Source organism: Carettochelys insculpta, chromosome 1 (genome assembly GCF_033958435.1).
Source record: "Carettochelys insculpta isolate YL-2023 chromosome 1, ASM3395843v1, whole genome shotgun sequence".
Classification (NCBI taxonomy): domain Eukaryota; kingdom Metazoa; phylum Chordata; order Testudines; family Carettochelyidae; genus Carettochelys; species Carettochelys insculpta.
Window position 1 is genome coordinate 354,048,314 of NC_134137.1, and position 25,211 is coordinate 354,073,524.

The 25,211-nt window shown below is 42.6% G+C and overlaps 1 protein-coding gene across 3 annotated transcripts in view; it reads right to left on the reverse strand.

The window, feature by feature from the left end:
• The window catches only part of KMT2E (lysine methyltransferase 2E (inactive)), a 113,607-nt gene that overhangs the window by 26,138 nt on the left and 62,258 nt on the right, over positions 1-25,211 (reverse strand). For 2 of the 3 annotated variants that reach the window (XM_075016677.1, XM_075016686.1), the window contains 4 exons: positions 20,232-20,496; positions 17,607-17,705; positions 2,575-2,739; positions 1,214-1,522 (listed from right to left, as the gene is read on the reverse strand). In XM_075016677.1, the coding sequence (XP_074872778.1) occupies positions 1,214-1,522; positions 2,575-2,739; positions 17,607-17,705; positions 20,232-20,496 (838 nt within the window). The remainder of the gene's footprint in view (positions 1-1,213; positions 1,523-2,574; positions 2,740-17,606; positions 17,706-20,231; positions 20,497-25,211) is intronic. The other variant, XM_075016695.1, reaches the window with a different exon arrangement.

Here is a 25,211-nt window from a genome sequence, read left to right on the forward strand (position 1 = left end):
TATCCACTCTTCCCAGTCAAGGAGTATGACAAAGGACATCTAGTATATTCTGAAGTGATAAATGGAAGATCCCGCTTCAGCAGCTCATTTTTTCAAAGACTTTTCAGATGTCTTTTTACTTTTAAGCTTTGCGTCCCAGAGAAGATAAGGAACAGCCTTTTGCTTTCCCTCACAATAGCAGCCAAAAAGTGATTGTAAAAGGTAAGTATCCGAGGTAAACAGAACAAGAATATCCAGAGCTCAGGTATGGGCTTTTTAGTTTATTTTATCTTCTGGACTAATACATAACCTTATTTCAGTAAGCAGCTTTGCATATACATACAAGCTAATGTATTTTTGATATTTTATACTTTATATAAAATATTATGCAATGGATTGTATTTTCCTAATGAAACAGTTCATTTTTATGCATTTGAATGATAAAAAAGTAAGATGAAAAATGAGAAAAAGATAACAGCTTTTTAAAAAAATACCTGGGGACTTTTTTTAGTAAAAATATTTTAAACTGAAAACAATAGTGTTTAATTATTTAAAACTGTACTTTAGTTTTGCTGCACAAGTTTAGAGAATTCTTATAATTTATAGTGCAAAGTATTATGCGAGCTCTTTTACTTAATGCTGTAGAATTTCTTTACAGATTGCATGTAATAAGCTTATGTTTAAAAAATGGAAGGCTTTTGGACAGCATTTCTGATATTTTCAAGTGCTTTGTTGCTTTTGAGATCTTTCAAATTTAGCCAGCTTGAACCCCAGCCTTCTCTTAACAAAAGAAAAAGTCAATAAATCAAAACATCTTTACACAGTTAACATTATAAAACAAAATAAACCATACAATAAAGCAAAACAAAAATAAGACTAAATCTGAGCAACTTTCTTTTAACAGATTACTTGTATGTAATGGTTACAAGCATGTTCAAATAGATTTGAGTAGGAAATGCAAACTCCAAAATAATTCTGCAAAATGTGCTTCAGAAAGAATGCATCTTAATGGCCGCTTTTAACCACATTGTTCCATTGACTACTTTAGTCCATTAGATTACTAACAGTGAACATGCCAAAAATCTATGATGACATTCATGTCGGTGAAATCAAGGAGTTGCACAGTATAATTAAGCACAAATTTTGGTGTGGGATGCATCATCTCTATATTTCATTTTTGTTTTTTCTTAATGTTCTTCTGTTTATAGATCTTCCTCTGTATAGGCAAACATACCTTCTTTGTTTTGGGATACTTAGCAGGGCATTTATTAAGTGCTGGAGCTTCTGTTTCAGTAACTATTTCTGCAACAGTAGTTTCTGTTTCAGGCTCAGCTGCAAGTGCAGTGTTCTCAGTTTCATTCTGTTGTGAAGAGACTTCCACATCCGGAGAAGACGGTTGGATATCTGAACATGTGCTGACAGTTCTGTGTCGTCTACGCTGCTGTCCAATATGTGTTCTGCTCCGAGAGAAGCTTTTCCTTTGTTTAGCTCTATTAACTTTGGCAGAGGCTGGCTTGGTGGCAGTTTCCTCTTTTGCCGATTCCTGGCATAAGATACAGCAACTAAAGTAGTTACATACATGATTCAATTAAGATTTATTAAGATTTAAAAATAAATCAAGATTTATTCCCTCATACCTAGAGGTTTAAAAGTCTATTTTAAGTTTCTGGCTTTAAAATGGAAATATTTACTGCCTATACCTTCTCAAGACACAAATACAATGCAAGGGGTTTCCTATATGTTTATATGAAATCTGAAATGAAAGAGATACTGATAAAATTGACTTCATAAAGTTCACCATAGGAATTACCATGTTCTCTAACTACCTTCATCTATAATGCATCTATATATACACCATAGGTCTTCCAGGGCAAGGACCTTGTTCCTTTGTTCATCCACAATGCCCCAACACACCTTTTCTGTTACATAAATAATGCTCTTGAATAATATGTTAATTGGGAAGAGTTTGCATTTTTCCTTGTTTCTGTTAAAGTTAACTGCACAGTAAAGAAAGGCAAAAATATTTAATACAGAGAATGCAGTACTATCCAGCCAGGAAAGTATTTCCCGTTGGTGATCGATGTTTTTAACCCTGGCGGTTAAAAACAGGATAGTTACAATTTAAGGAATTTTCACTTTACATATAGCTGACAAAGTTAATTCTTATTTAAAATCTAAGCAACTACTATGGCATTCATATTTAATATACTTGTAGCACTCTCTCTGAGGACTGCCCAGTGTATCAGATATAAACTAAGCCTTACGGATCTCTTGGAGTTAGGATTAAAGTGCAGGCTATCAATTTTGAACTTTAAATATTGACCAATCCATCTCCAGGTAGATTTTTTGTGTATATAAATTTCCTTAATTTAACTGCTGTTCTTCCAATATGGTTGTACTAGTTTGTCTATTCTTGAAAGATTAAAGAACACACCATGGCATGTAAAAGCCCTTCAAATGTTACTAAAATCTGATGTCAAATCTAAAAGTAAAATACGGAATTAAGATTTCACATTTTACATTAAAATTTTGTGAATACCAAACTTGAATGTTTAAAACAAAGTAATATACTTGTTTTAAGATGCAAATAGCTACCTGAATAAACTCTGCGTCACTGATAATCTGTGCTTCCTTGCATTCTGATTTAACCTCAGTTTTAGCAGTACTGATTCTTTCCAAAGCCTGTTCTCTTCTTTTTTCTCTTTTCTCTAGTCTGGCAAAAGCTTGCAGAATAGCTTCCATTTTCCGTTCTTCACGTGTCTAAAGGATATAATAAGCGTTTATGATATAGACATCCATTGCATATAAAAAATGCACAAATTCTGATTTTTAAAACACTTAAAAACTGACTGATTTCTTACATGATATGTTCATGCGTAAATCAGATTCAGACAAAGCTCAGAGTAAAATGCCTAAGAGTGCCAGGAAATAGTACATGAACACCTGGATTCTAACCAAGCCCCACCACAAACACAAAGTAGAGTTTCCTGTTTTGGATTAGAATCAATAGCATACTAAATATAAGAATTTACCTGTCATCAATTACACTAAAAATGTAAAAATATTATATAGTGCCAGGCGTCAAGCCCTCTGACTATATTATTTTGAGTCAATATCACAATGGGAATACTGCAAAACAGATGGCCAGAGGAAATGAATATTATTTATCAGAAACAATATTAACAAACACACAGATTTTCAGTGTTACATATCCCAAAAGTAGTATTTTTTTTAATTTACAAACAAAACCTATGTCAAAATAGGTGCCCCTGAGTTAATACACCAATATTACCACAGAGGGGAACCAGATTCTCAGTATGAATGCATGAGTAATTCAGGTCCTGATTCTTATGCATGGACAGACACTTTACACCCATCCACATGAGTCAGTGCACAAGTTACACAATCAGATGCTTACGCCAGGTTTAGGGAAGTTTAGGGAAGGAAGTGCAACACCCACAGGGACGTATCTCAAAGAACCATCATTACTGCACAAGGTGAGTATCTTCCTCTTCTTTAAGTAGTGTTCCCGGGGCGCTCCATTCTAGGTGACTATAAAGCAGTAGTAGCACTTTGAAGGTAGGTTTGGAGCCCAGTAACAATTACAGTAGACAGAACTGCTTGACCCACTTGAATGTAGGAAGCAACTGAAGATGACAGAGCATAGTGCTGTGCAAAGGTATTGCTCAAAGACCACATCGCCGCCCTGCATGTGTCCGTAAAGGGTACATTCATGAGAAAGGACATGGTGAAAGAGCCCCGATAGAATGGGCAGTGACAACTCCTGGAAAGGTCTTTCCAGTGAAGAACGTAACAGGTGTGTATGCTGGTGGAGATCCACTCTGACAGTTTTTGAGATGAAACAGGATGGCCCCCAGATGACTCAGTGAAGAAGAGGAAGAGCCTAGGAGACTTGTGCCAATCAATGTAAAAGATTAACACCCGACAAATGTCCAGGGTATGCCATGCCACATGCGCAAGATCAGATTGTGGCTTTGGGAAGAAGGCAGGTAAGTGGATAGGTTCGTTGATATGAAATGGAGAAAGAACCTTAGGCAGGAGATTAGGATGAGGGCGAAGAGTCACTCTATCCCAGGTAAACACTGTATAAGGCGGCTCAGCCATCAGAGCAGCAAGCTCCCCGACCCTCCTGGCCAATGTGATGGCGACTAAAAATGAGACAGATGGAGCCAGGAACATGTCACCAGGGGTTCAAGGGGTGGCTCCATGAGGCAGGGTGAAGGGTGCAGCCAAAGTCCTGGGACAGCAGTTTGCAGCAAGGAAGAAAGGGATACGGAGTCACCACTGATAGTTGGTACACGTAAGGATACCAGGTTTGTCTCGGTCATGCCGGGGCCATCGGGATAAGGCAAATTTGATCCAGTCCGACCTTGACTAGAAGTCTGTGAATCAAGGGAAGGTGAGGAAATGCGTAAACAAGGGGCATGTCCCATTTAATGGAGAAAGCATCTCCGAGGAAGTGCCTCCTCAAACCCACTCTGGAGCAGTACTGATGGTACTTTCTGTTGACTTGGGTTGTGAACAGGTGTATGCATGGCTGGCCCCAAAGCTGGAACACATGGTTGAGGGCCACCATACTGATTGCTGAGCGACACAGTGTACCCACAGTCACGTTCAGTACCCTGGAGACATATGAAGCCACCAGCATGATGTGGTGCTGAAGGCACCATGTCCACAATTTTATGGCTTCCACGCACAGGGACAGGGACCAAACCCCACGCGGACAGTTGATAAAATACACGCATGTGGTGATGTCTGTCAGAATGTTGACAGTTCTGCATGCAAGAGGCCACCAGCAATGCTGTCAAGTATAGTGGACCAACCTGAGCTCCAGAAGATTTATGTAGAGCACTTGCTGGGTGAAGGGCCATTTGCTATGGACCGTAAGACAACTGAAATGGGCCCCTCATCCCATAAAGGAGGCATCCATGATAAGGATAACAGATGGTGTCGACTGGTGGAATGGGACTCCAAAGAGAATGTTGTCTGGACACGTCCACCACTAAAGGGAGGTGATAACATGTGGCAGGACAGCTACTGATTTGGACAGTGGCTCCCTGACCAGGGCACAACATGTTGCCAGCTGGTACTGGAGGAATCGCATGTACAGTCTGGCCAGCTTGATGTGATGGCAGCCATGTTACTCAGCAGCTTCAGGCACACGCACACCACGACAGTGGGGGACAGTCACACCACCAGAATGAGGTCACACAGGGCCTGAAATCTGAACAGGAAGAGTGGGCCTGACAGGTGGTACTGGTTATGTGCGCCCTCAGGAACTCTAGAGATGGTGTGAGTTGAAGTGTGGACTTCTTGCCGTTTCTGGGGAAGCCAAGGCTGAGCAGGAGGTCTGTGGCGATCCCTACCATGAGAAGTGCCTCCAGAAACTAGGGACCTTTTTGAGACAATCATCCAAATATGAGAAGATAATTACCCCATGATATTCTAGGTGGGCAGCCACAGCCACCAGAAACTTGGCAAACACCCTGGGCATGGTTGAGAGCCCAAAACGGAAGGACCTGGTTTTGGTAGTGACGGGATACCACCATAAAACGAAGCAAGCACCTGTGCACCGGGTGGCCTGTGATGTGGACAAAGGTGTCCTGTAGATCGAGAGCCAGTCTTCTTTGTCCAGTGCTGGGATAATAGTTGCAAGAGTCACCATCTTGATACATCGACAGAGGACATATTGAGCCTCTGGAGATCGACGACAGGCTTCCACTCCCTGTGCTTTTTCTTGATTAGGAATTACATGGAGTAGAACCCCCTACCCTGAAACTGTGCTGGGACAGGCTCAGTGGCATTCCAGATGGAGGAGGTACTGTACCTCTTGCCCTAGTAGATTCTCATAAGAAATGTTCCTGAAGAGGGGATCGGGGGGGGGGGGGGCGAGTGGAGGGTAGCGGTAAAGGGGATGGAATACCTCCAGGCCACTAATCCTAGGATCCACTTGTCTGAAGTAATGGCAGCCCAACAACGGAAAAAAGGTCAGAGGCAATGGTGAAAAGGGTAGAAACCAGGTTGTGAGACGGCTAGAGCAGCAAGTATCAAACCCTCAAAACTGCTGCTTAGGCTGCTGAGTGTGGGACACCACACATTAGCGCTGTTGCTGTGGTTTGTGCCACTGAGACCTGTGATGTTGGCAGGGTTCGTAGCACTCTGAGTGCTGCTGAAACTGCTCCCGTGGCTTTTGGTACGGAGAGTACTGAAACCACTTAAACGGGGGTGGGGGTGTGCGTTCGTGTCACATTGCATACCCACAGCATATGCAGCACGGTACAAGAATCCTTCATTGACTGTAAGACCTCAACAGTCTTTTCTGCAAACCGGTGTTCCTGACCAAAGGGAGGGTCCTCTACCTTCTGCTGAAGGTCTTTGGAGACCCCCCGCCCCCTGAGGACTGGAGCCACAACGTCTGCCACAGCGGAGGCCGTGACTCTTGCTGCTATGTCTGCTACGTCCACTGAGGACTGGAGCGTTGTACAGGCAATGGTGTGTCCTTCTTGCATGACCTTTATGAGGATCAGGCATTGCTGCTCCATCAAGGAGGGGACCAGCTCTTGCAGCTTGGAATAACTGAGGTCAGTGCTTTTTTTTCCCCTAGGAAAAAAGGTGCCAGAACTCAAGCCCTAAACTGTCCACCCCCCACAAAGCCCCCAAGCTTAACCCACCCTGCAGCCCCAAACCACCACCACCCCTGCTTTACTATACAACCCCTGCAGTCCCAAACCACTCCCAGCCTTTAACCCCCGCATGGCCCCAGACTGCCTCCCCCGCAAACCTAAGATTTGCATACTTGACCCAGGAGCTCTAGATGCTGCTGCTCCTTCACTGGTTGCCATTTTCTCTTCAGCAGGGCTGAGCAGCTCCATCCAGCCCTCCATTTCTCCCTACATACAGCGCAGCAGGGGCAGCTCCTGAAAGAGCAGGACTCAGTTTAATTGGTTTAATGACCCAATCCCTCCTGCTCACAGTTAAACCAATTTAATTGAGTCCTGCTCTTTTACTGCAGCAGGCAGGGAACTGGAGGAGGAGAAGCAGTAGCAGGAGCCACAAGTGGCTCCTTAAAACAGCCATATGTGGCTCAGAACTGTCCAGACGCCTTTTACAAATGGCAGCGCCAGGAAAAAAAAAAAAGGTGGCAGAACACAGTTATACTGAGTTCCACTGGAAAAAAAAGCCCTGACTGAGCTGGTCACAGTCTGCCAGCATGACTGCACAGTTTGCTGCCTGTAGGAGCAACATGCCTGATGAGTAGACTTTACACCCCACAATGTCCCACTTCTTGCTCGCCTTGTCTGCTGAGTCCAAAGACACCTGTATGTTTCACCTGCACCTGCTGCAGGTCCTTCTCCTGAGCCTGGGCCACCTGCTGAAACAGCTCCTGAAAGGCCCGTGTGTCATCTGTAGAGGGAGGTGAGACTGAGATCAAGGCATTGTTAGGTGAAAAAGAGGTATGGTGCAGTAGAAACCTATCTTCATCCTCTGACAGGGGGTCCTCTGCCTCGGAATGCTACGACTGGATATGTCACTGATGTGGTGGGCTGAGGTGACACAGGGCAGTCCCTAGACACAGTAGATGGTGCTGATGAAGCACAGGAGAGGGCTGATCGTGACTGCCAAGGTAACCAGTAAGGAGCAGGCTCTTGCGGGTATGGACAGTAGTGCATAAACCATGGTGGTAGCAGTATAGGTAAACCATGGTTGGCAGAATGTCTTCCCAGTTGGAGTCCACGGGACTGGAGTGATGTGATGAAAAGACATTCTGTCAGTCGGAACTGCCCCCTCCTGGGAAGGGCACTCTGGCCCCAAGCCATGTGAGAACCCCAAATGCCTAGGTGGGCATGGAGACGAAAGCAGCATGGGGATACATAGTGCGCAGAGCAGGGTGGTGCTGAAACTAGTGCCATGTACGCCTTTGGAGGCGAGTCTTTGTGGCACCGTTTGGATGCCATGCTGTGCTCATGTGCTGTAGGATTAGGCAAAACAGTGTCTTGGTGCCACTTCGGTGCCGCAGCCCTGGACTTGCGTTGTGCTGAATCCAGTGTCTTCTGCAAGCAGTGTGGTGACTTGGAGCAGTGTAGCTTGTGCTCCGTTTCCAGCACTGAGAGCAGGGTCTTAGCTTTCAATGACCTCTTATGCCCAAGTATAGAAGCAGCCAAAGGCAACAGCATCAGGAGGCACCAAATGCTGGCAGCTTGGCTTGGAAAACACCCACTTTAGCAGTGCTGGTGACATCATGGCAGCTTTTTCAACTGGTGCGGCCCATTAAGGCCACACTGGAAGCAAGGAACACACTGGGGAAGGACCCAATCAAGGAAGGAGGACACGCAGAGTTCATATCCTTGGTCTCGCATGCTGGTTTTTGTGCAAAGGGCTGCACCAGAGCTGGTGGTTGGAGGGACTTTTTGTAAAGGCAAATCTCGAGCCTACTGGCTTGATCCCTTCTGGCCCTCGTCATGAGGCTACAGCAGTGGGTGCAAGACTGAGCTTGATAACTGTCACCCATAAGAACATAAGAATGGCCATACTGGGTCAGACCAAAGGTCCATCCAGCCCAGCATCCCATCTGCCGATGGTGGCCAATGCCAGGTGCCCCAGAGAAGGAGAACAGAAGACAATGATCAAGTGATTTATCTCCTGCCATCCATCTCCTGCCCTTGTTCTGAAGGCTAGGGCACCATACTTTATCCCTGGCTAATAGCCATTTATGGACCTAACCTGCAAAAATTTATCAAGCTCTTTTTTAAACCCTAATAGAGTCCTGGCCTTCGCAGCCTCCTCGGGCAAGGAGTTCCACAGGTTGACTGTGCGCTGTGTGAAGAAAAATTTCCTTTTATTAGTTTTGAACCTACTACCCATCAATTTCATTTGGTGTCCCCTAGTTCTTGTATTATGGGAAAAGGTAAATAATTTTTCTATATTTACTTTCTCCACACCATTCATGATTTTATATACCTCTATCATATCGCCCCTCAGTCGCCTCTTTTCCAAACTGAAAAGTCCCAGTCTCTCTAGCCTCTCCCCATATGGGACCCGTTCCAAGCCCCTAATCATCTTAGTCGCCCTTTTCTGAACCTTTTCTAATGCCAATATATCTTTTTTGAGGTGAGGAGACCACATCTGCACGCAGTACTCCAGATGTGGGCGTACCATAGTTTTATATAGGGGAAGTATGATATCTTTTGTCTTATTATCGATCCCTTTTTTAATAATTCCTAACATCCTATTTGCCTTACTAACTGCCGCTGCACACTGCGTGGATGTCTTCAGAGAACTATCCACTATAACTCCAAGATCCCTTTCCTGATCTGTCGTAGCTAAATTTGACCCCATGATGTAGTACGTGTAATTTGGGTTATTTCTTCCAACATGCATTACCTTACACTTACCCACATTAAATTTCATTTGCCATTTTGCTGCCCAATCATTCAGTTTGCTGAGATCTTTTTGTAGTTCTTCAGTCACTTAATGAAGGACATGTGGCCATAAGAGGCCTGCATGGCTTCCCTGCACATTGTGCATTGTTTGAAGCCCTGATGGCCTGGCATCGTGATGACACAGCAACTCAACGCTAAACACAAAACCTAACTAAAACTTTTTTTTTTTTGGTTAAACTTTAATGGGAAATATAACCTGGATAAGAACAGCTAAGGGTAGAACAATAACTCTTCTTTTGCCCTTCAGTGAGAGAGAGCATAAAGCTCTGTCAGCAGCTGAGGACAGCAGTGAAGGAGCTGAGGGGCCCACACTGGACGCACAGATAGCATGAGGAGGCACTACTGCACATGCACAGGAAACCAAAGCTATAAAAGAATCTCCGAGCACCAACTGAGGACGCACCAACACCCAAAGCGGAGCACCCACTTGGATGATACTGGGAGAAGAAATACATTTTAAGTTAAAAGGGGCCCCTATAACTATGCTGTTCCTAATAGTGAACAAAGGAACAAAATAAAGCTTCAGCTTACCACCTGTTTTACTAATATCCAAAGGTAAAAGCTTTATATTATTTGCAATTATAGTGATGGAATTATAGTTTTGACTTCAGTCTATTCTCATTGTGCACAATTATTATGCAGTACTATCTGCTGCATAGTTAAAAGTTGCTATATGTAGCTCAGCTTTAATAAAAGCTTTAAACTTTTATTCTCTACAAATCTCACTAAAATGGCAAAACCATAATAAATTTGGTTGTTACTTGCATTTCTCATAGTGCTTTGATAAATAATTAACTGACACTGAATACGGTTCAAAATTCACCCATTTTGGCTGTCTATGTTTCAGAACTTTTTAGCCATAATGGAAAATGTGCGCTAAAACAGTTCTGCTATATTCCCATTTGATGACAAATCTGCCACAACATCAATATTAACAAAAAAAAACTGAAAAAGAAAGAAAAAGAGAAATAGAGAAAAAAGAAAAAAAAGAATAGTTCCTCCTATAACACTGCATAATGCAACGTCAAGTTTGCACACTACACAAAGCTTTAACAGTTGCCTCAGCAACACTGAGGCAGAACAGCTTCCAAAATGCATAGCATATGAGACAATCAGATATGCTGATCTGTTGATATAAAGCATGAGAGACCTGAAAAGCTTTGCATTAAAATGCAAGTTCAATGAAGTGGGTTACATATTACTTTTGATATCAACTGAGGATGGAAATGAAAGCCTTACCCGTAGCTTTGCTAAGCAATATGAAGCTGGAAAGAAATTCAAACAATTTTTTCCCTTACTGTTTTAAAATTTGTTTAAGGTTATGGGAAGACTGAGAATATCCTGCTGCAACCTGGAAAACCACTAAACACAGTTGCTTGCTTGCTAATAAAAGAGCACAGAGTCAAGATGTGTTCTCTGACATAAAATTTACCATGCAAAAATTGAGCACCTGATGGTATTACACACACACACACACACACACACACACACACACACTTCAAAATCAGACTGAGAAAGTTAATGGCTTTTTTACGAAGACATGATAGAGCAAATATGAATACTGCAAGATAACTTAGTTTTTTGGGGATAAGAGCAAATATTTAACAGCAGACCATTCCTATTCTGTCATATCCTAAACCAAGTGGCTTGGCAGCACACCACCTGTTAAGACCACAAGTTGCATTTAGGCCTGTGGTGTCCAACAAGCTAGTTTCATGCGGCTATTTGGCTAGTTGAGCGTGGGTAGTTTGTTTGAACAATAAATACATTTTCAGAAGAACATGGCTAGTTCACTATAGCAGTAGCCATTATAGTGGCTACTGCTTCAGAACTAGCTGGACACCACAGATATAGGCAGTACAATAGAACCCCAAGATACATGCACTCAAGTTGTGTGAATCTCAGGTTAATGTGACTCCTAGTGGCAGAGAGCTGGTGACTGGCTCTCGGGCTGCCCACCACTCATAGGAGACAGGAAACTGGCTCTTCCAAGTTATACGAAATATGACATGCAGAGTTGCGCAAGAACAACCTCCACGTAAGTCAGGAGACTACTGTATTCAACAATCCGTAAACTGTCCACCACAAGTCTTCCCCTCATTCATTCAGAGTTAGACTGGCTTATTTGCCTTTTACCTCCCTCATTCCCCCTCCACCAGGTAAAACATCACCAGTTTGAGACCAGACCTCACAATCCATATTTCATAATCCTCATTTTGGCAAACATGACTAGAGAAATCAAAAGGCTAACTACTGACTACTAACAAGTGTGCTAATGCGACACTGAAAATTAAGTAGTAGATTATAGAGGACTTCAGATGCATGGTCTAATTTTGCACTGCTATATTAGTACAAATCTCGTAAGATGATAATACACCCAATTTCATGTAGGATTTTCAAGTTGTGGGTGGTGACTCAGTCATTTAATTTTGGCTTTCAGGAACTTAAAAGTCTGGCTGAATGGAATGATGAGGGATGAAGCCCAATATATTCTAATTTACCTCTAGAAGATAAAGCCAGAAGTTTATTTTTAGAACAGAACTCTCCTAGGAGTAAATTTACACCTAGCACAATGACCGGGGCCCACAGTCCTACAGTAATACTGCTACTATTATTATAAAAGACCAGACTGAATACAGTTAAGCTACATATTAAACTTCAAGGGTTCAACTTCTCTTTCATCTGAAACTCAGGTCCATAGGGTTTTAATGCACTAAGATATCCAGTTTTGAAGCAAACATCTACAGAACCTGAAAAGATTCTGACTGCAGGGACAATTCTGACTTCAATTATACTGATAACCTTACAAAAAAACCTGAGTTGCACAGATGTGCCAGATGGCAGAAATTGTACCAAAAGATCTTTATTACATATAATATTGATTGAGTAGATGATTCCTTTTCAATCATCGGCAGAATTTATCATGTTGGCAGTTAAAAACAATTTACGTACTGCAGATCATATTTAATTCAGAAAATAATGAAACAAAACAATAAGCCTCTCAACGCTTTTAACAGTCACCTCAGAACAGAACAGTAATCAACTCATTACTTCAAAATTACGGGGGTGAGGGGAAGAGACACAGGAAGGTTTGTGCCCACAATTCCCCCCGGACAAAGATGGGCAATAATTTTCCACTGAGGTGGTGGTTCACTCCAAGAGTTTGGTAATTTGTTAAGGAATGCATTTTTCTATGGAGGAGGTACAGGGTCTGGGATGGAGGTGGGATTCAGAAGAGCTAGGAGGAAGGGACTGGGGTTCAGGATAGAGTGTACGGTCTTAGAGGGAGTTTGGATGAATTAGGAAGTTGTGACCTGGGGCAGGGTATTTGGGAGCAGGATCCACAAGAGAGCATGGATGAAGGAAAGGATTCTGGAGTAGGGGAAGGATGTAAGAGTGGGTAGAAGGTCGAAGAGAGAATTGTGACCTGAATGGGGGGGGGAAGGACGGTTCACAGGGCTTGGAGAGTGATCCGGGAAGAGTATAGGGTGCAGGAGAGGATTTGATTTGGGGAGAGATGTATGTTGAAAGGGGATAACAAGTGGGGTTCCCCTGGGGTCATTTCTGGGACTAGCTCTGTTTAATATCTTCATCAATAATTTAAATAATGGCATAGAGACTTACAAAGTCTGCAGATGACACCAAGCTGGTGGAGGGCAGTGGGGGGAAAGGGAGTTTCCAAATGCTTTGGAGGATAGAATTATAATTCAAATTTATCTGTAAGAACTGGAGAAATGGCCTGAGATAAACAGGATGAAGTTTAATATGGACAAATCCAAAGTACTCCACTTAGGAAAAGAACAATCAAGTTCACACATACAATACTGGAAATGACTGGAAAAAGGGATCTAGGGGTCATAGTGGACCACAAGCTGAATATGAGTTAACCGTGTGACACTGATGCAAAAAAGGAACGTAATGCTTAAAGGAACGCATTAACAGGAATGTTGTGAAGAAAACAACTCTTGCTCTACCCTGTGCTGATTAGCGTGTCCAGTTCTTGGCACCATGTTTTAAGAAAGAGATGGAGAAACTAGACAGAGTACAGAGAAGAGCAACGAAATATTAAAGATATAGAAAACATGACCCATGAGGGAAGACTGAAAGAACCAGGTTTATTTAATTCGGAAAAGAGATGACAGAGTGGATCTGACAGCAGCTTTCAAGTACCTAAAAGGATGTTACAAAAAGGAGAAGAAAAATTATTCTCAATCTCTGATGATAGGAAAAAAGCAATGGCTTAAATTATAGCAAGAGAGGTGCAGGTTATACATTCAGAAAAACTTCCCAATGGTCAGGGTGGTTAAACACTGAATCAATTGCCAAGGGAGGTTATGGAATATCCATCATTGGAAGTATTTAAGAGCAGGCTGGATAGGTCTTTGTAAGGGATGATCTAGACCAGGGGCTGGCAACCCCCAGCACATGTGCCAAGAGTGGCACGAGTTGATTCTGAGTGGCATGCAATGGGAAGCTCAGCTCTGAACCCGTGTCCCCCCATGCAACGGGGAATGCAGAGATCCGCGGGCACTGCTCTGCTCCCAGAAGTGCACACGGCAGAGCAGCCGTGGGGATGTGCCACCCTGGCTTGCAAGCCAGCTGAGAGGCAGCGTGGCACAGAGCTGTCTGAAGCACAGCACAAGGCCCTTCAGGCTGGGAGAGGGGATGGGGGCGGGCAGAGCAGCTCCCCCTGCTAAACTTGCCACCCTTTTCCCACCACCTGCCCCCACCTCTACTGGGTACAGAGAATGAGCCCCTCTGTGCCCCCCTACCCCCCTGGCACTTTGCCATCTGCCCTGAGGTGAGGATTTTTTAGTCCATCTGCCCCCGCCTCTGCCCACCATCTGGGATGGGGGCCAAGCCCTCTGGCTTTCCATTTCTGCCCTGTCTTGCCACCTTCAGGCTGGCAGTTAATTTCAGCAAGGTCTTTAGAGGTCTTGCTTCCCCAGGGCTGCCCAGTTCCTCCCCGTCAGCTCACCTGCCCCCAGAACATGCCAGCCCCACTTCTGCATACCAGGGCTCTTCTTCCTGTCACCAGCCACAGATAAACAGGAAAGTTCTGCTCCTTCATTTATTTATTAATTAAGCTGTTGTAAATAAGAGTATTGGAGACTGTTAAGAGCACCACCAGCACTGGGTACAGAGAGGTCAAAAGGTCAAATTTCCGCACTCCACCTCAGAAAGATTGCTGACCTCTGATCTAGAGGGCACTGGTCCTGCCATGAGGGCAAGTGACTTGAACTGATGATCTCTCGAGGTCCCTTCCATTTCTAATATTCTATGATTCTATATTATTATAGGTGCACAACCTCCAATACAAAACTGATCTGGTCAGCAAATTTCGATGGAACATACAGAAAAACTAGTATAATATACTGTGAGATACTCTGAAAATTGACAACGCAGTGTTAGTATACTGCAAAATGCTGATATCTGCCATTTCTGCAACATGCTAAACAGCTCTGCTAGTTCTGGGGAAAAAAATTGCCTATGCAAAACCAACTAAAATCTGTTAACGTTTTCTTGGTTGGGAGCTTTGGTCTATAAACAGCATATTACCATGCTGAAATTAACTTAAACAGTAAAAATTATACTCAGTCACGTTAGAGCATTTCTGAAACTGTGCAACAGAACACTTTCTCACTTGTAGAACCACTGTTTCATCTCTCTTACTGGTTTACAGCATGACTTACTTGCCAGATTCACATCAGACCTCATTCTAAATAGTTACAAAATAAACCTTTAAATTACATACTAAATCAGGGTATTTATGATGGGTAGTTTAAACTCCAAATATATGCCTCTTTTTGAAGGGCCTAAACAGCACTATTCCATCATCAGCTATGCAACTCTTGCTCAAGGGAGATGTGAAATGTGGAATATTGCCTTTAGGGATCCATATTCCCAATGGTGTGACATTATGACTGTAAACTCATTTAAATATCACAAGTGACAAAACCGCCAATTCCTGCCCCCGACTCTCCATACATGTCTGCCAGTCCTTACCTTCCTCTCCAGGCTGACTGGTTTTATGGAATTCAAAAATAAAAACATGAAGGCTGTGTTTACACGGGCACATATCTTTGAAATAGCCATATTTTGAAGATTACTAATGAGGCGCTGAATTGAATATTCAGTGCCTAATTAGCATTAGGACGCTTCCGGCCGCGGCGCTTCAAAGGCTTGCGGCTCCGCATGGCTACATGGGGGTCCTCTTTGAAAGGACCCACACCTTTCGAAATCCCCTTATTCCGATCAGTGATCGGGACAAGGGGATTTCGAAAGGTGTGGGGTCCTTTCGAAAAGGACCCCCATGTAGACGCACGCTTTCAAAAGCGGCGCTTTTGAAGCGCCGTGGCCAGAAGCGTCCTAATGCTAATGAGGCGCTGAATATTCAATTCAGTGCCTCATCAGTAATCTTCGAAATGGCCATCAGCATGGCTACTTCGAAGATTTGTGCCTCTGTAGACACACCTGAAATGAAGACTAAACATAACTGTGTACCTAAATTGTAGCTATATATCCACGTACTACGTTCTACTCACAAATGCTAAGATTCTTACAGCAACCGAAAGATATTAGATATACCATATATGCAATTCAACCAGGTCAGTATTGCAATAAGAAGTAGTTTAATGCACTTTTTTTGGATCTTTTCAACTATAACAGGGTATTAAACATTTCACATTAAGAAATAAGGATCTTGAATACATGCCTATTTTACTACAGGTACCAGTTTTAGTATCAATCCCAGCTTTTTCTTTTTGCTTTTAATTTCACTGTAGCAAATTTGCACCAAAACGTCTATTTTATTTTCAAATGGAAAGGCTGGCAATATCCTTTTTCCAACCCATTACGTATTGTTATGGTCAGTAGCATTAAGTTTGAGTTAGGTGGTCACTTCCTTGGAGCAGAGACCTACCCATAACAGTGTGTGAAATATAAAATCCTAGACCTCTGCTGCTGTGTAACTAATATGCATCACCATAGGTACACTTCATATAATGTGTAACTGGATGGCTTAAACTGTGGCAACTCTATTAACTCAAATTAAAAGTTCAATTATTAATCTTAAAGCAAAGAAGACCTCTTTCCGTAAATAAATCTGTGTCCTCAGCATTTAAAATAGTTTTCAAATTTAACCACTGTAATCCAATTTCTTCAAGGGTCAAATTTTCATAAAGTCTCCAACAACTTAAACTGTAAGCACATATTTTTAAAGCACATTATCTTATGACTAAGATTATACCTGAACAATAAATTAGCCTATATGCATATGATCTGTATTTATAAACTAACCAACTAAACTAGACAACTAACCATATGTTTCAGTGAACATTTGTCCCCCAACCAAAGTTGTGTAGGCAAAAGAACTGTGAACAGATATGACCCATTCTGAATACAAAAATCAAATGGTTAATTTTCTATCTAGCAAGTTCATTTTAGATACACATCCATGCTTTTGTTAAGGCAAAAACTCAGGTAACACTAAAGCTTGTCAGTAAAAGGCAGCAGCTGAAGTTTTGAAACTCACTTTTGCCTTTAAAATAAAATTCATGCAGAACAAACATATGTAAGGAACTTTTCATACCGGTATTTAAAAAAATAGATAAATTATTTTCTTTATCCACCCTGCTGAGCTTTTCAGAAGTGACTAGCGATTTTAGGCACATAAATTTGAGTGTCCAACAGACACCATTGCTAAAAAGGCCTTATTTTCAGAAATTGAGCGACCCATCGCTGAAAATTAAGCCTCTTTAAATGTGCCTGAAATTAAGCATCCAAAATCATTACTCAGTTATGAAAATCTTGTCCCCGACTGTATCTTACAAATAACCAACTATTGTGGAGCACTATAATAAAAAACCAAAAGCCATAATTAGGCATTTTCTGAAAGTAATGACAGCTACAACACAGAGGCAACAGAAAATTATAAACATTTTAAAAACAAAAAGAATAAATTTGCATGTTTTGTCAGGCGGTGATGGTCAAGCCAAATGCAAATGCTCTCACTCAGCAAGCAAGGTTTAAAGTGCATATGGTATACTCGCTTCATATATGCTCACATTCTAAAAGCCTATAAAAAGGCAGCAAATTAGCATGGGAAGAGCAGCCATCACTAATTTCTAGTGACAGCTTTAAGCAGCTACTTGCTTCCCAACTTACCATCTTCCTTTTCCTTTCTGCAATCTGCTCCTCTGATTCCATTTCTACTTCATTGCTAATAGGAGTTTTTTCTTCTATATCATCAATAAAATCTGGCTCCTGAAAGATGGAAATGACTGCTTTACAGAAGCTCCACTACTACTCTTTCAAGCTAGGGAAATCTAAAAGCTACACAGAACAAAGTAGCCTCAAATCACTACTTCATAAGCTACCAGCCATTAACCAATGTAACATATAAAAACTACGTATCATCCACTTGGACCCTTTTATTGCTCTAGATATATACCCTGACTCAAGTACCTTCTCCAGTCCAAACAGAAACATCCACATAATTTTCTTTACAAATCACTTGAGCTTTTTCCAACCAATATATAAGAATTAAGCTTCCAAGCCAATGGGCACTACCGGGCACTCAGCACTAATGAACATCAGGCTACTTATTTGTGAAGAGAAATAAGAAATTTGAACCCTAACTTGAGACATCAATTTTTTAAAATATTAAACCTCAATTTTTCATAAAATGGAATGTATATTATAATGTAAAACAAGATCGTCATATTTATATAAATGCTTGCAGTCAACTCAAATGTATGTCTCTATTAACAAACATTTCCACTGACGTGGTATTAACCTCCATTACAATCTAACATTAGTGGCTTACCACAGGGAACACAAAAGATATATGTGGGGGAATACTTCTGCTTTTTTCCAGGTCCCTTACAACAGAAAGATAACATTCAAAAACTTGAAAAGAATAAAGCAGAGTCAATAACATCTGATATGTTTCCAATGTTCTACCATTTGTTCTTAGTTGTGGTTGCCTTAAAAATGAAGTTGGAATTATTATATTTGTTGTTTAATAAAACTGATATTAAGTGTAAGTTAACAGTACAATTCTTGAGTACAGAACTAAAAAAATAGACAAAGTACATACATAAAGTGTTATTTTGGCCAACTGAACTGCTTTTTAAACATCTGATGTTTTTCTAGGTTAAAAAAAATCTTTTAGCTTGAGTGTGACAATTCTTATAAAGATTATATAGGAAACTGTGTGCCCCAAAATAGGTTTCAAATACCAGTTACTGCTAGTGGCAACCTGGCCAGGAAAAAAAAAAAAACACACCTTACCTGTAAAACTTTTGTTTGAACATACTGCCTTCGTAGCTTCATTTCTATAGAAATCTCATGCCAGTCCTTGTGAACCCAGAAGCATTCTAAAGCAAGTTAGCTGTTTGAGTATGCCAGTCTACCATGCCCCAAGACCACAAACTTAATGTAAACTTTATGCAAAAATTTTGTATATTGATTGTCTGTGCATCATCACCAATTCCCTTAACTCTGTCTTTCTTTTCTTCCATCATGGTTCCCTTCATTACTCTCTAGGAGGATGGAGAGAATTTGAAAATGGATCCCTACAACCGCACATTCAACTCTCTTCCAATTACCCTCATAATCTCTTCCTTCCAATTACCCTCATAATCCCATCAAGTATTTACACTTAGACAATCAATTCTCTCCTCCCTGAAAACAAACATGAATCCATCATTATGATATCTGTTCTTTGTATAATTTCTCTTTACTAATTGGTGTGTGCAAGCCCTCCTGAACCAGTGTCCGTAAAATTCATTACTGTCTCATTTACCTGCTCTCCTATGCCAATAAATTAACAGAAACCCTATTACCAAAACCATGGATACCATACTAGACCACCCTTCTTCCCTGAACACACTTTATAAATATCCGTTTATCATTACCGTCTCAGTTTACCCTTTTTATGCCAGTGTCAATCTACACAACACTCAACAGGTACATATAGGCTATGAATATGAGACCTCAATGTCTTTTTGAGGTTGAAATCTTGGTAGAAGAAATTGTTATGGAAGCAAGCCTGTTTACAACTGTGATTAAAAGCATCACAACTGCAGGGATAGCATTCATGTGACTAACACTGCTTTAGGATGGTTTTGGGATCTTGAGACATGGCATGCAGCTTTTACACTACAGATCTGCAAAGCACTTTAAAAGGCATAACTTCTGGTTTATGTCGAGGCATTTCAGTGGGAGAAACAGGTTAAAGAGAAACAAATTACCTTTAAAAACAGACAATTATGGGTTGAACCTCTCTAATAAGGCACCCTCAGGACCTGATCAACGCTGGATGAGAAAATTTGCCGGACCATGGGAGGTCAATATTGTCTAGCAGCATTCTTCTTCTTGGCAGTCACATTTCCAACACTTCCACTGCTTATTGGGCTCTTAGAAGACATTTTGGGGTAAATTACAGCTAAATAATAACAGAACGTTGAGAGCCAAGACTGGCAGTTGTAAATAAATTTTACAGGACCACAGGAAACTAGGCCGCACCTATGATAAGTGGTCATTGAGCTAACTGAAATCATGCCAGATTACAGATGTTGCCAAACAAGAGTGGCCCAGATTAGACAGGTTCAATCTGTATTTCAAGAGAACTAGAAATAGCATAATACTTTAAGTAGCTAATCCAATACTAAAAATCACAAAGAACAACTCTTTCCAATAACTTGTAAGATTTTTTTAAGAACTATTCTAAAGCAAGCAATCATCTGGTTTATAAATCTGGCCATTCAGTTATTTTTGCTTTAATACCTGATTATTGGAAATGGACAGTCTGAGTGGAGAAAGTCTCCTCTGCTTATTATCAGGAATCTTCATTTTGGTGGCTGTTCCTTCACAATCAAGCGTGATGTTCTGATTTTGTATTTCCTTTTCTTTTGAAATGTCCTTATCTTTCTTTCCCTTTTTCCTTCTGGTTTCATATCCAGTATTGATGTTTTCTGTAGGTTCGGAACCATGTTTAAGAACGGGGCATTCAGGATTTTCTTTGAGGCAAGCGCAATCCACTTTGTATTTGCTAAAACAGTAAATACCCAAAAGAGATGGGTGTAAAAATATTGAACTGAATTCTACAACAATATGATTTTAAAAAGTTAGACCACTCCTACTCATTTCACTGAACCAATATCTTAGCACATTTGAAAATGGTTAAATTTTTACCATGCTGTGCAATATTATGATATGGCTACACAGCAAAAGTTATTTCAGAATAGTGGTTTGCTTATTTCGAAGTATGTAAACCTCATTCTATAAGGAATAGCACCTATTTCAAAATAGTTATTTAGAAATAGGGGAGGTGTGGACAGCAAATACAGCCTATTTCAAAACAAGCCATAGTGCATCCAATGACTCTGTTTAGAAACGGTCTCTATGGACGTGCCTACACTAGCCCAAATCTTCAAAATGGCCATGCAAACAGCCATTTCAAAGATTACTAATGAAGCGCTGAAATGCATATTAGCATGCCACAGGCCACGGCTCTTCGAAACTGCCTCCTTTCGCTGCCATATGAGTCATCCAGACAGGGGTCCTTTTCGAAAGGACTCCTCCAACTTCAAAAGCCCCTTATTCTTATCTGCTGAAGTTCCTGGGATCCTTTCAAAAAGTACCCGTCCGGATGAGCTCCGCAGCAACGAAAAGCATGTCTTCGAAATGACCATGTTGGGCTAGTGCAGACGCTCTATTTTCATATAGCCAAGTGCTATTTCAAAATGCATTGTGTGTGTGTGTGTGAGAGTGTGAGAGACACTATTTCAAAATAAGTTATTCTGGAAAATCTCTTCTGGAATAGCTTATTTTGAAATTATGCTTATGTGTAGACATAACCTTGCATTTTATTATTCTCACCCACAGTTTCTTAAACCCTTTTCCCTGTTTACAATATGGAACACCATTACAACAAATAAATGAAAGCTAAACAACATTTTAAAAAACAAAAAAAATATTGTGGTGCAAAATGTAAAAATGTAAAAATCAGAGCAATTTAATTTTGTACACTGATTTGTAAAAATCATATGTCTGTCTGGATAGAACACTGGGAATGACAATCCAACAGATATAACGTATACAAGAACTCTTGTAAGTCATACAAGTTTAAGTAATATAAAACTTTACATAGTAGCATTTATAAATGAGCAAAATACCCAGACTGATGCAAAAAAGATCTCTACAAATCCAGCAGAGTTTGCCCTAACTCTTGAATAGTACTGATGTCTGAGGAAGGCGTTAGCTATATTGCCTAATGTGTGTACTTTATAGTCAATGGAAATTGTTCATGCATATTTAGGAGCAGCACTTACATTAATCATTTTACTATTTCAAACCAATGGCATCTATCTTCCAGAGGATTGCAGAATTCACAAAGGGAGAAATAGCTGTTCCCAGGGGAACATGTGGATCAACATATTTTAGAATTTAAGACATTATTATAAGGAAAGTCTTAACAGAGTTGAACATCCTTCTGTAATTATTATAGCACAAATGTAACATTTTCATTATTATAGGCTGCGTCTACACCACGAGAAATTTGAATTTAAGGCAATTAGTTTGATATTACCATGTGACCGTCTTGACTAAAAGAACATTAACTAGATTTAGGGAGCACTAATATCGATATCATAATATCATTGGTATCAGTTGGGAACATCACCAAGCTCAAATTCAAAAGTTCAACTAAAGGCCAGTCTGGAAGCACCATGTCTGAAAAAGAGAAGTTACTCACTGTAGTAACGATGGTTCTTCGAGATGTGTCCCCGTGGGTGCTCCACGATAGGTGTCGGGCTCGCCCCAGCGCCGCAGATCGGAAACTTTCCAGCAGTTTCTGCCGAACCGTGCATGCGCCGGCGCGCGTCGCTCCCTTGCGCGCCCCCGGCCACGTGAGCGATCCGGTCCCCGCCAGTTCCTTGACCAACCGCCTCGGATGCTCCTGAACAACACTAAACCGAGATCTGAAGCGGGGAGGATGGGCGGGTGGTGGAGCACCCACGGGGACACATCTCGAAGAACCATTGTTACTATGGTGAGTAACTTCTCTTTCTTCCTCAAGTGTCCCCGTGGGTGCTCCACAATAGGTGACTATCCAGCAGTAACCCAAGTAAGGAGGTGGGTAATCGGGTTTATGTGCAGCTTGCCCCCGAAAGGACCGCTGTCGAGAGGCGGGTATCCTCTTGGAATACCCGGTGTAGGGCATAATGCTTGGCGAAGGTGTCATAGGATGACCAGGTCGCCACTCTACAGATGTCTTTTAACGGGATGCCCTTGAAAAAGGCTGTTGATGCCGCCACCGCCCTGGTGGAGTGAGCCCTAGGCGGGGCCAGCACAGGAGTCTTTCGAAGTTCGTAGCACATTTTTATACAGGACACAATGTGCTTCGAGATTCTCTGTGAGGAGAGACCCTCTCCTTTTGACCTGGGAGCGAGAGAGACTAGGAGTCTGTCTGTCTTCCGGAAGGACTTAGTTCTGTCTATGTAGAAGGCCAACGCCCTCCTCACGTCCAGGAGATGTAGGCGTGCCTCCTTGCTGGAGCTGTGAGGCTTCAGGTAAAACAAGGGTAAAACTATAGGTTCGTTAAGGTGGAACTCTGAAGAAACTTTCGGAACAAAGGCTGGATGCAGCCGTAAGGTTACCGCCTCCTTTGAGAAGACTGTGCAGGGCGGCGTTGCCATGACTGCTGCGAGCTCGCTCACCCTGCGGGCTGACGTGATTGCAAGGAGGAAGGTTGTTTTTATCGTAAGGAGACATAGGGGAACTGTGGCTAAGGGTTCAAAGGGTGGGCCCGTTAGCGCGCTGAGCACTAGGTACAAGTTCCACGATGGTGGAAGCGGTTTCCGAGGGGGGTACACGTTTACCAGCCCCTTCAGGAACCTGGTAACAATAGGGTGGGCAAACACCGTGGGCCCTTCCTCTTCATGCCGAAAAGCCGATATAGCAGCAAGGTGGACCTTCAGCGAGGATAGGGAGAGCCCGCCTCTTTTGAGGTCCAGTAAGTATTCTAGTATTACGGGTATAGGCACATCAAGGGGAGCTAACTGCTTGGCAGAACACCATGCAGTGAATCGAGTCCATTTCTGCTTGTAAGTCTTCCTGGTGGAGGTCCTTCGGCTACTCTCCACGACTTGTTGTACTCCCTCCGTACATGTACTCTCTAGTGAGCTGAACCATGGATTAACCATGCTTGTAGGTGCAGGCCTTGAGGGTGTGGATGCACTATGGACCCCTGGGCCTGTGTGAGCAGGTCCGGTGCCGCCGGAAGGGGAAGCGGTGGGCGGTCCGACGTGCAGAAGCAAGGGGAACGATTGCTGTCGATCCCACGTTGGGACTACTAGGATCATGCAGGCTCGTTCCCTCCTGGCTTTCTGCAAGACCTTGTGGATGAGCACTGTGGGGGGAAACGCGTGAAGCAGGGGGCCCTTCCACGAAATCGCGTATGCTTCCCCCAAGGACCCCCGCCCTAGTCCTGCCCTGGAGCAGTACTGGGGGCACTTCTTGTTGTGCTGGGTGGCAAACAGGCCTATCTGGGGAAACCCCCATGTATGAAAGATCGGTCGTAGCAGATCAGAGCGGATCTGCCATTTGTGCATGAGTGCAAAGCACCTGCTCAGCTGGTCTGCCTTCACGTTGTGAGCTCCTGGTAAGTACGAGGCCTTCAACGTTATATTGTTGGCGATGCACCAGTTCCACAGCCGGACGGCTTCCGCACATAGGGCACGGGATCGAGCTCCTCCTTGTCGATTTATATAAAACATGGTGGAGGTATTGTCTGTATTGATCCCGACTACTTTGCCTTGTATGTGGTCTCGAAAGTGTTTGCAGGCATTGAACACTGCTCTGAGCTCCAGTATATTTATATGCAGTGACTGTTCCGTAGGGGACCACAGTCCTTGCGTTACCTTGTTGCCGATGTGTGCTCCCCACCCTATGTGGGAAGTATAGGTAGTAAGAAAAATAGAGATTTGTGGTTGGTGAAAGGGTACCCCTGTTAGCATGTTCTTGGGGTTTACCCACCATTGCAGGGATCTGCGCACCTCTATCGTGGGCGACACCACCCTGTGGACAGTGTGGGACGCCGGCTTGTAGACGCTTGCCAGCCAATGTTGCAGGCTGCGCATGTGCAATCTGGCGTTCTGTACCACAAACATTGCCGCTGCCATGTGGCCTAGCAGCTGCAAGCACGTTAAGACCGGCACCGTGGGGCTGTATGTAATGACTTGCACCAGGGAACTGATGGCGCGAAAGCAGGCGTCGGGTAGATAGACCCTTGCTGTAATAGAGTTTATACGTGCCCCTATGAACTCTACGTCTTGTGTGGGGTCGGTCTTTGACTTTGCGAGGTTGATGACCAGGCCCAGCGAAGAAAACGTGTTTGCTGTTACGCGTATCATGCGTAGTACCTCTGCCCTCAAGGCCCCTTTCAGTAGGCAGTCATCCAGATATGGGAATATAAATACCCCCTGTCTGTGCAGGTATGCTGACACCACTGCCAGGGTTTTGGTAAAGACTCTGGGGGCCAAGGAGAGGCCAAACGGCAGGACCTTGTATTGGAAATGTTCTTTGCCGACCATAAAATGGAGAAAAATGTCTGTGTGCCGGGTGGATCGTTATATGAAAATACGCATCTTGTAAGTCGAGGGCTGCAAACCAATCTCCATCGTCCAGTGCCGTGAGTATAGAGGCGACTGTGATCATCCGAAAACGCTGTTTGCGCAAGTACCTGTTGAGGCCTCGAAGATCTAA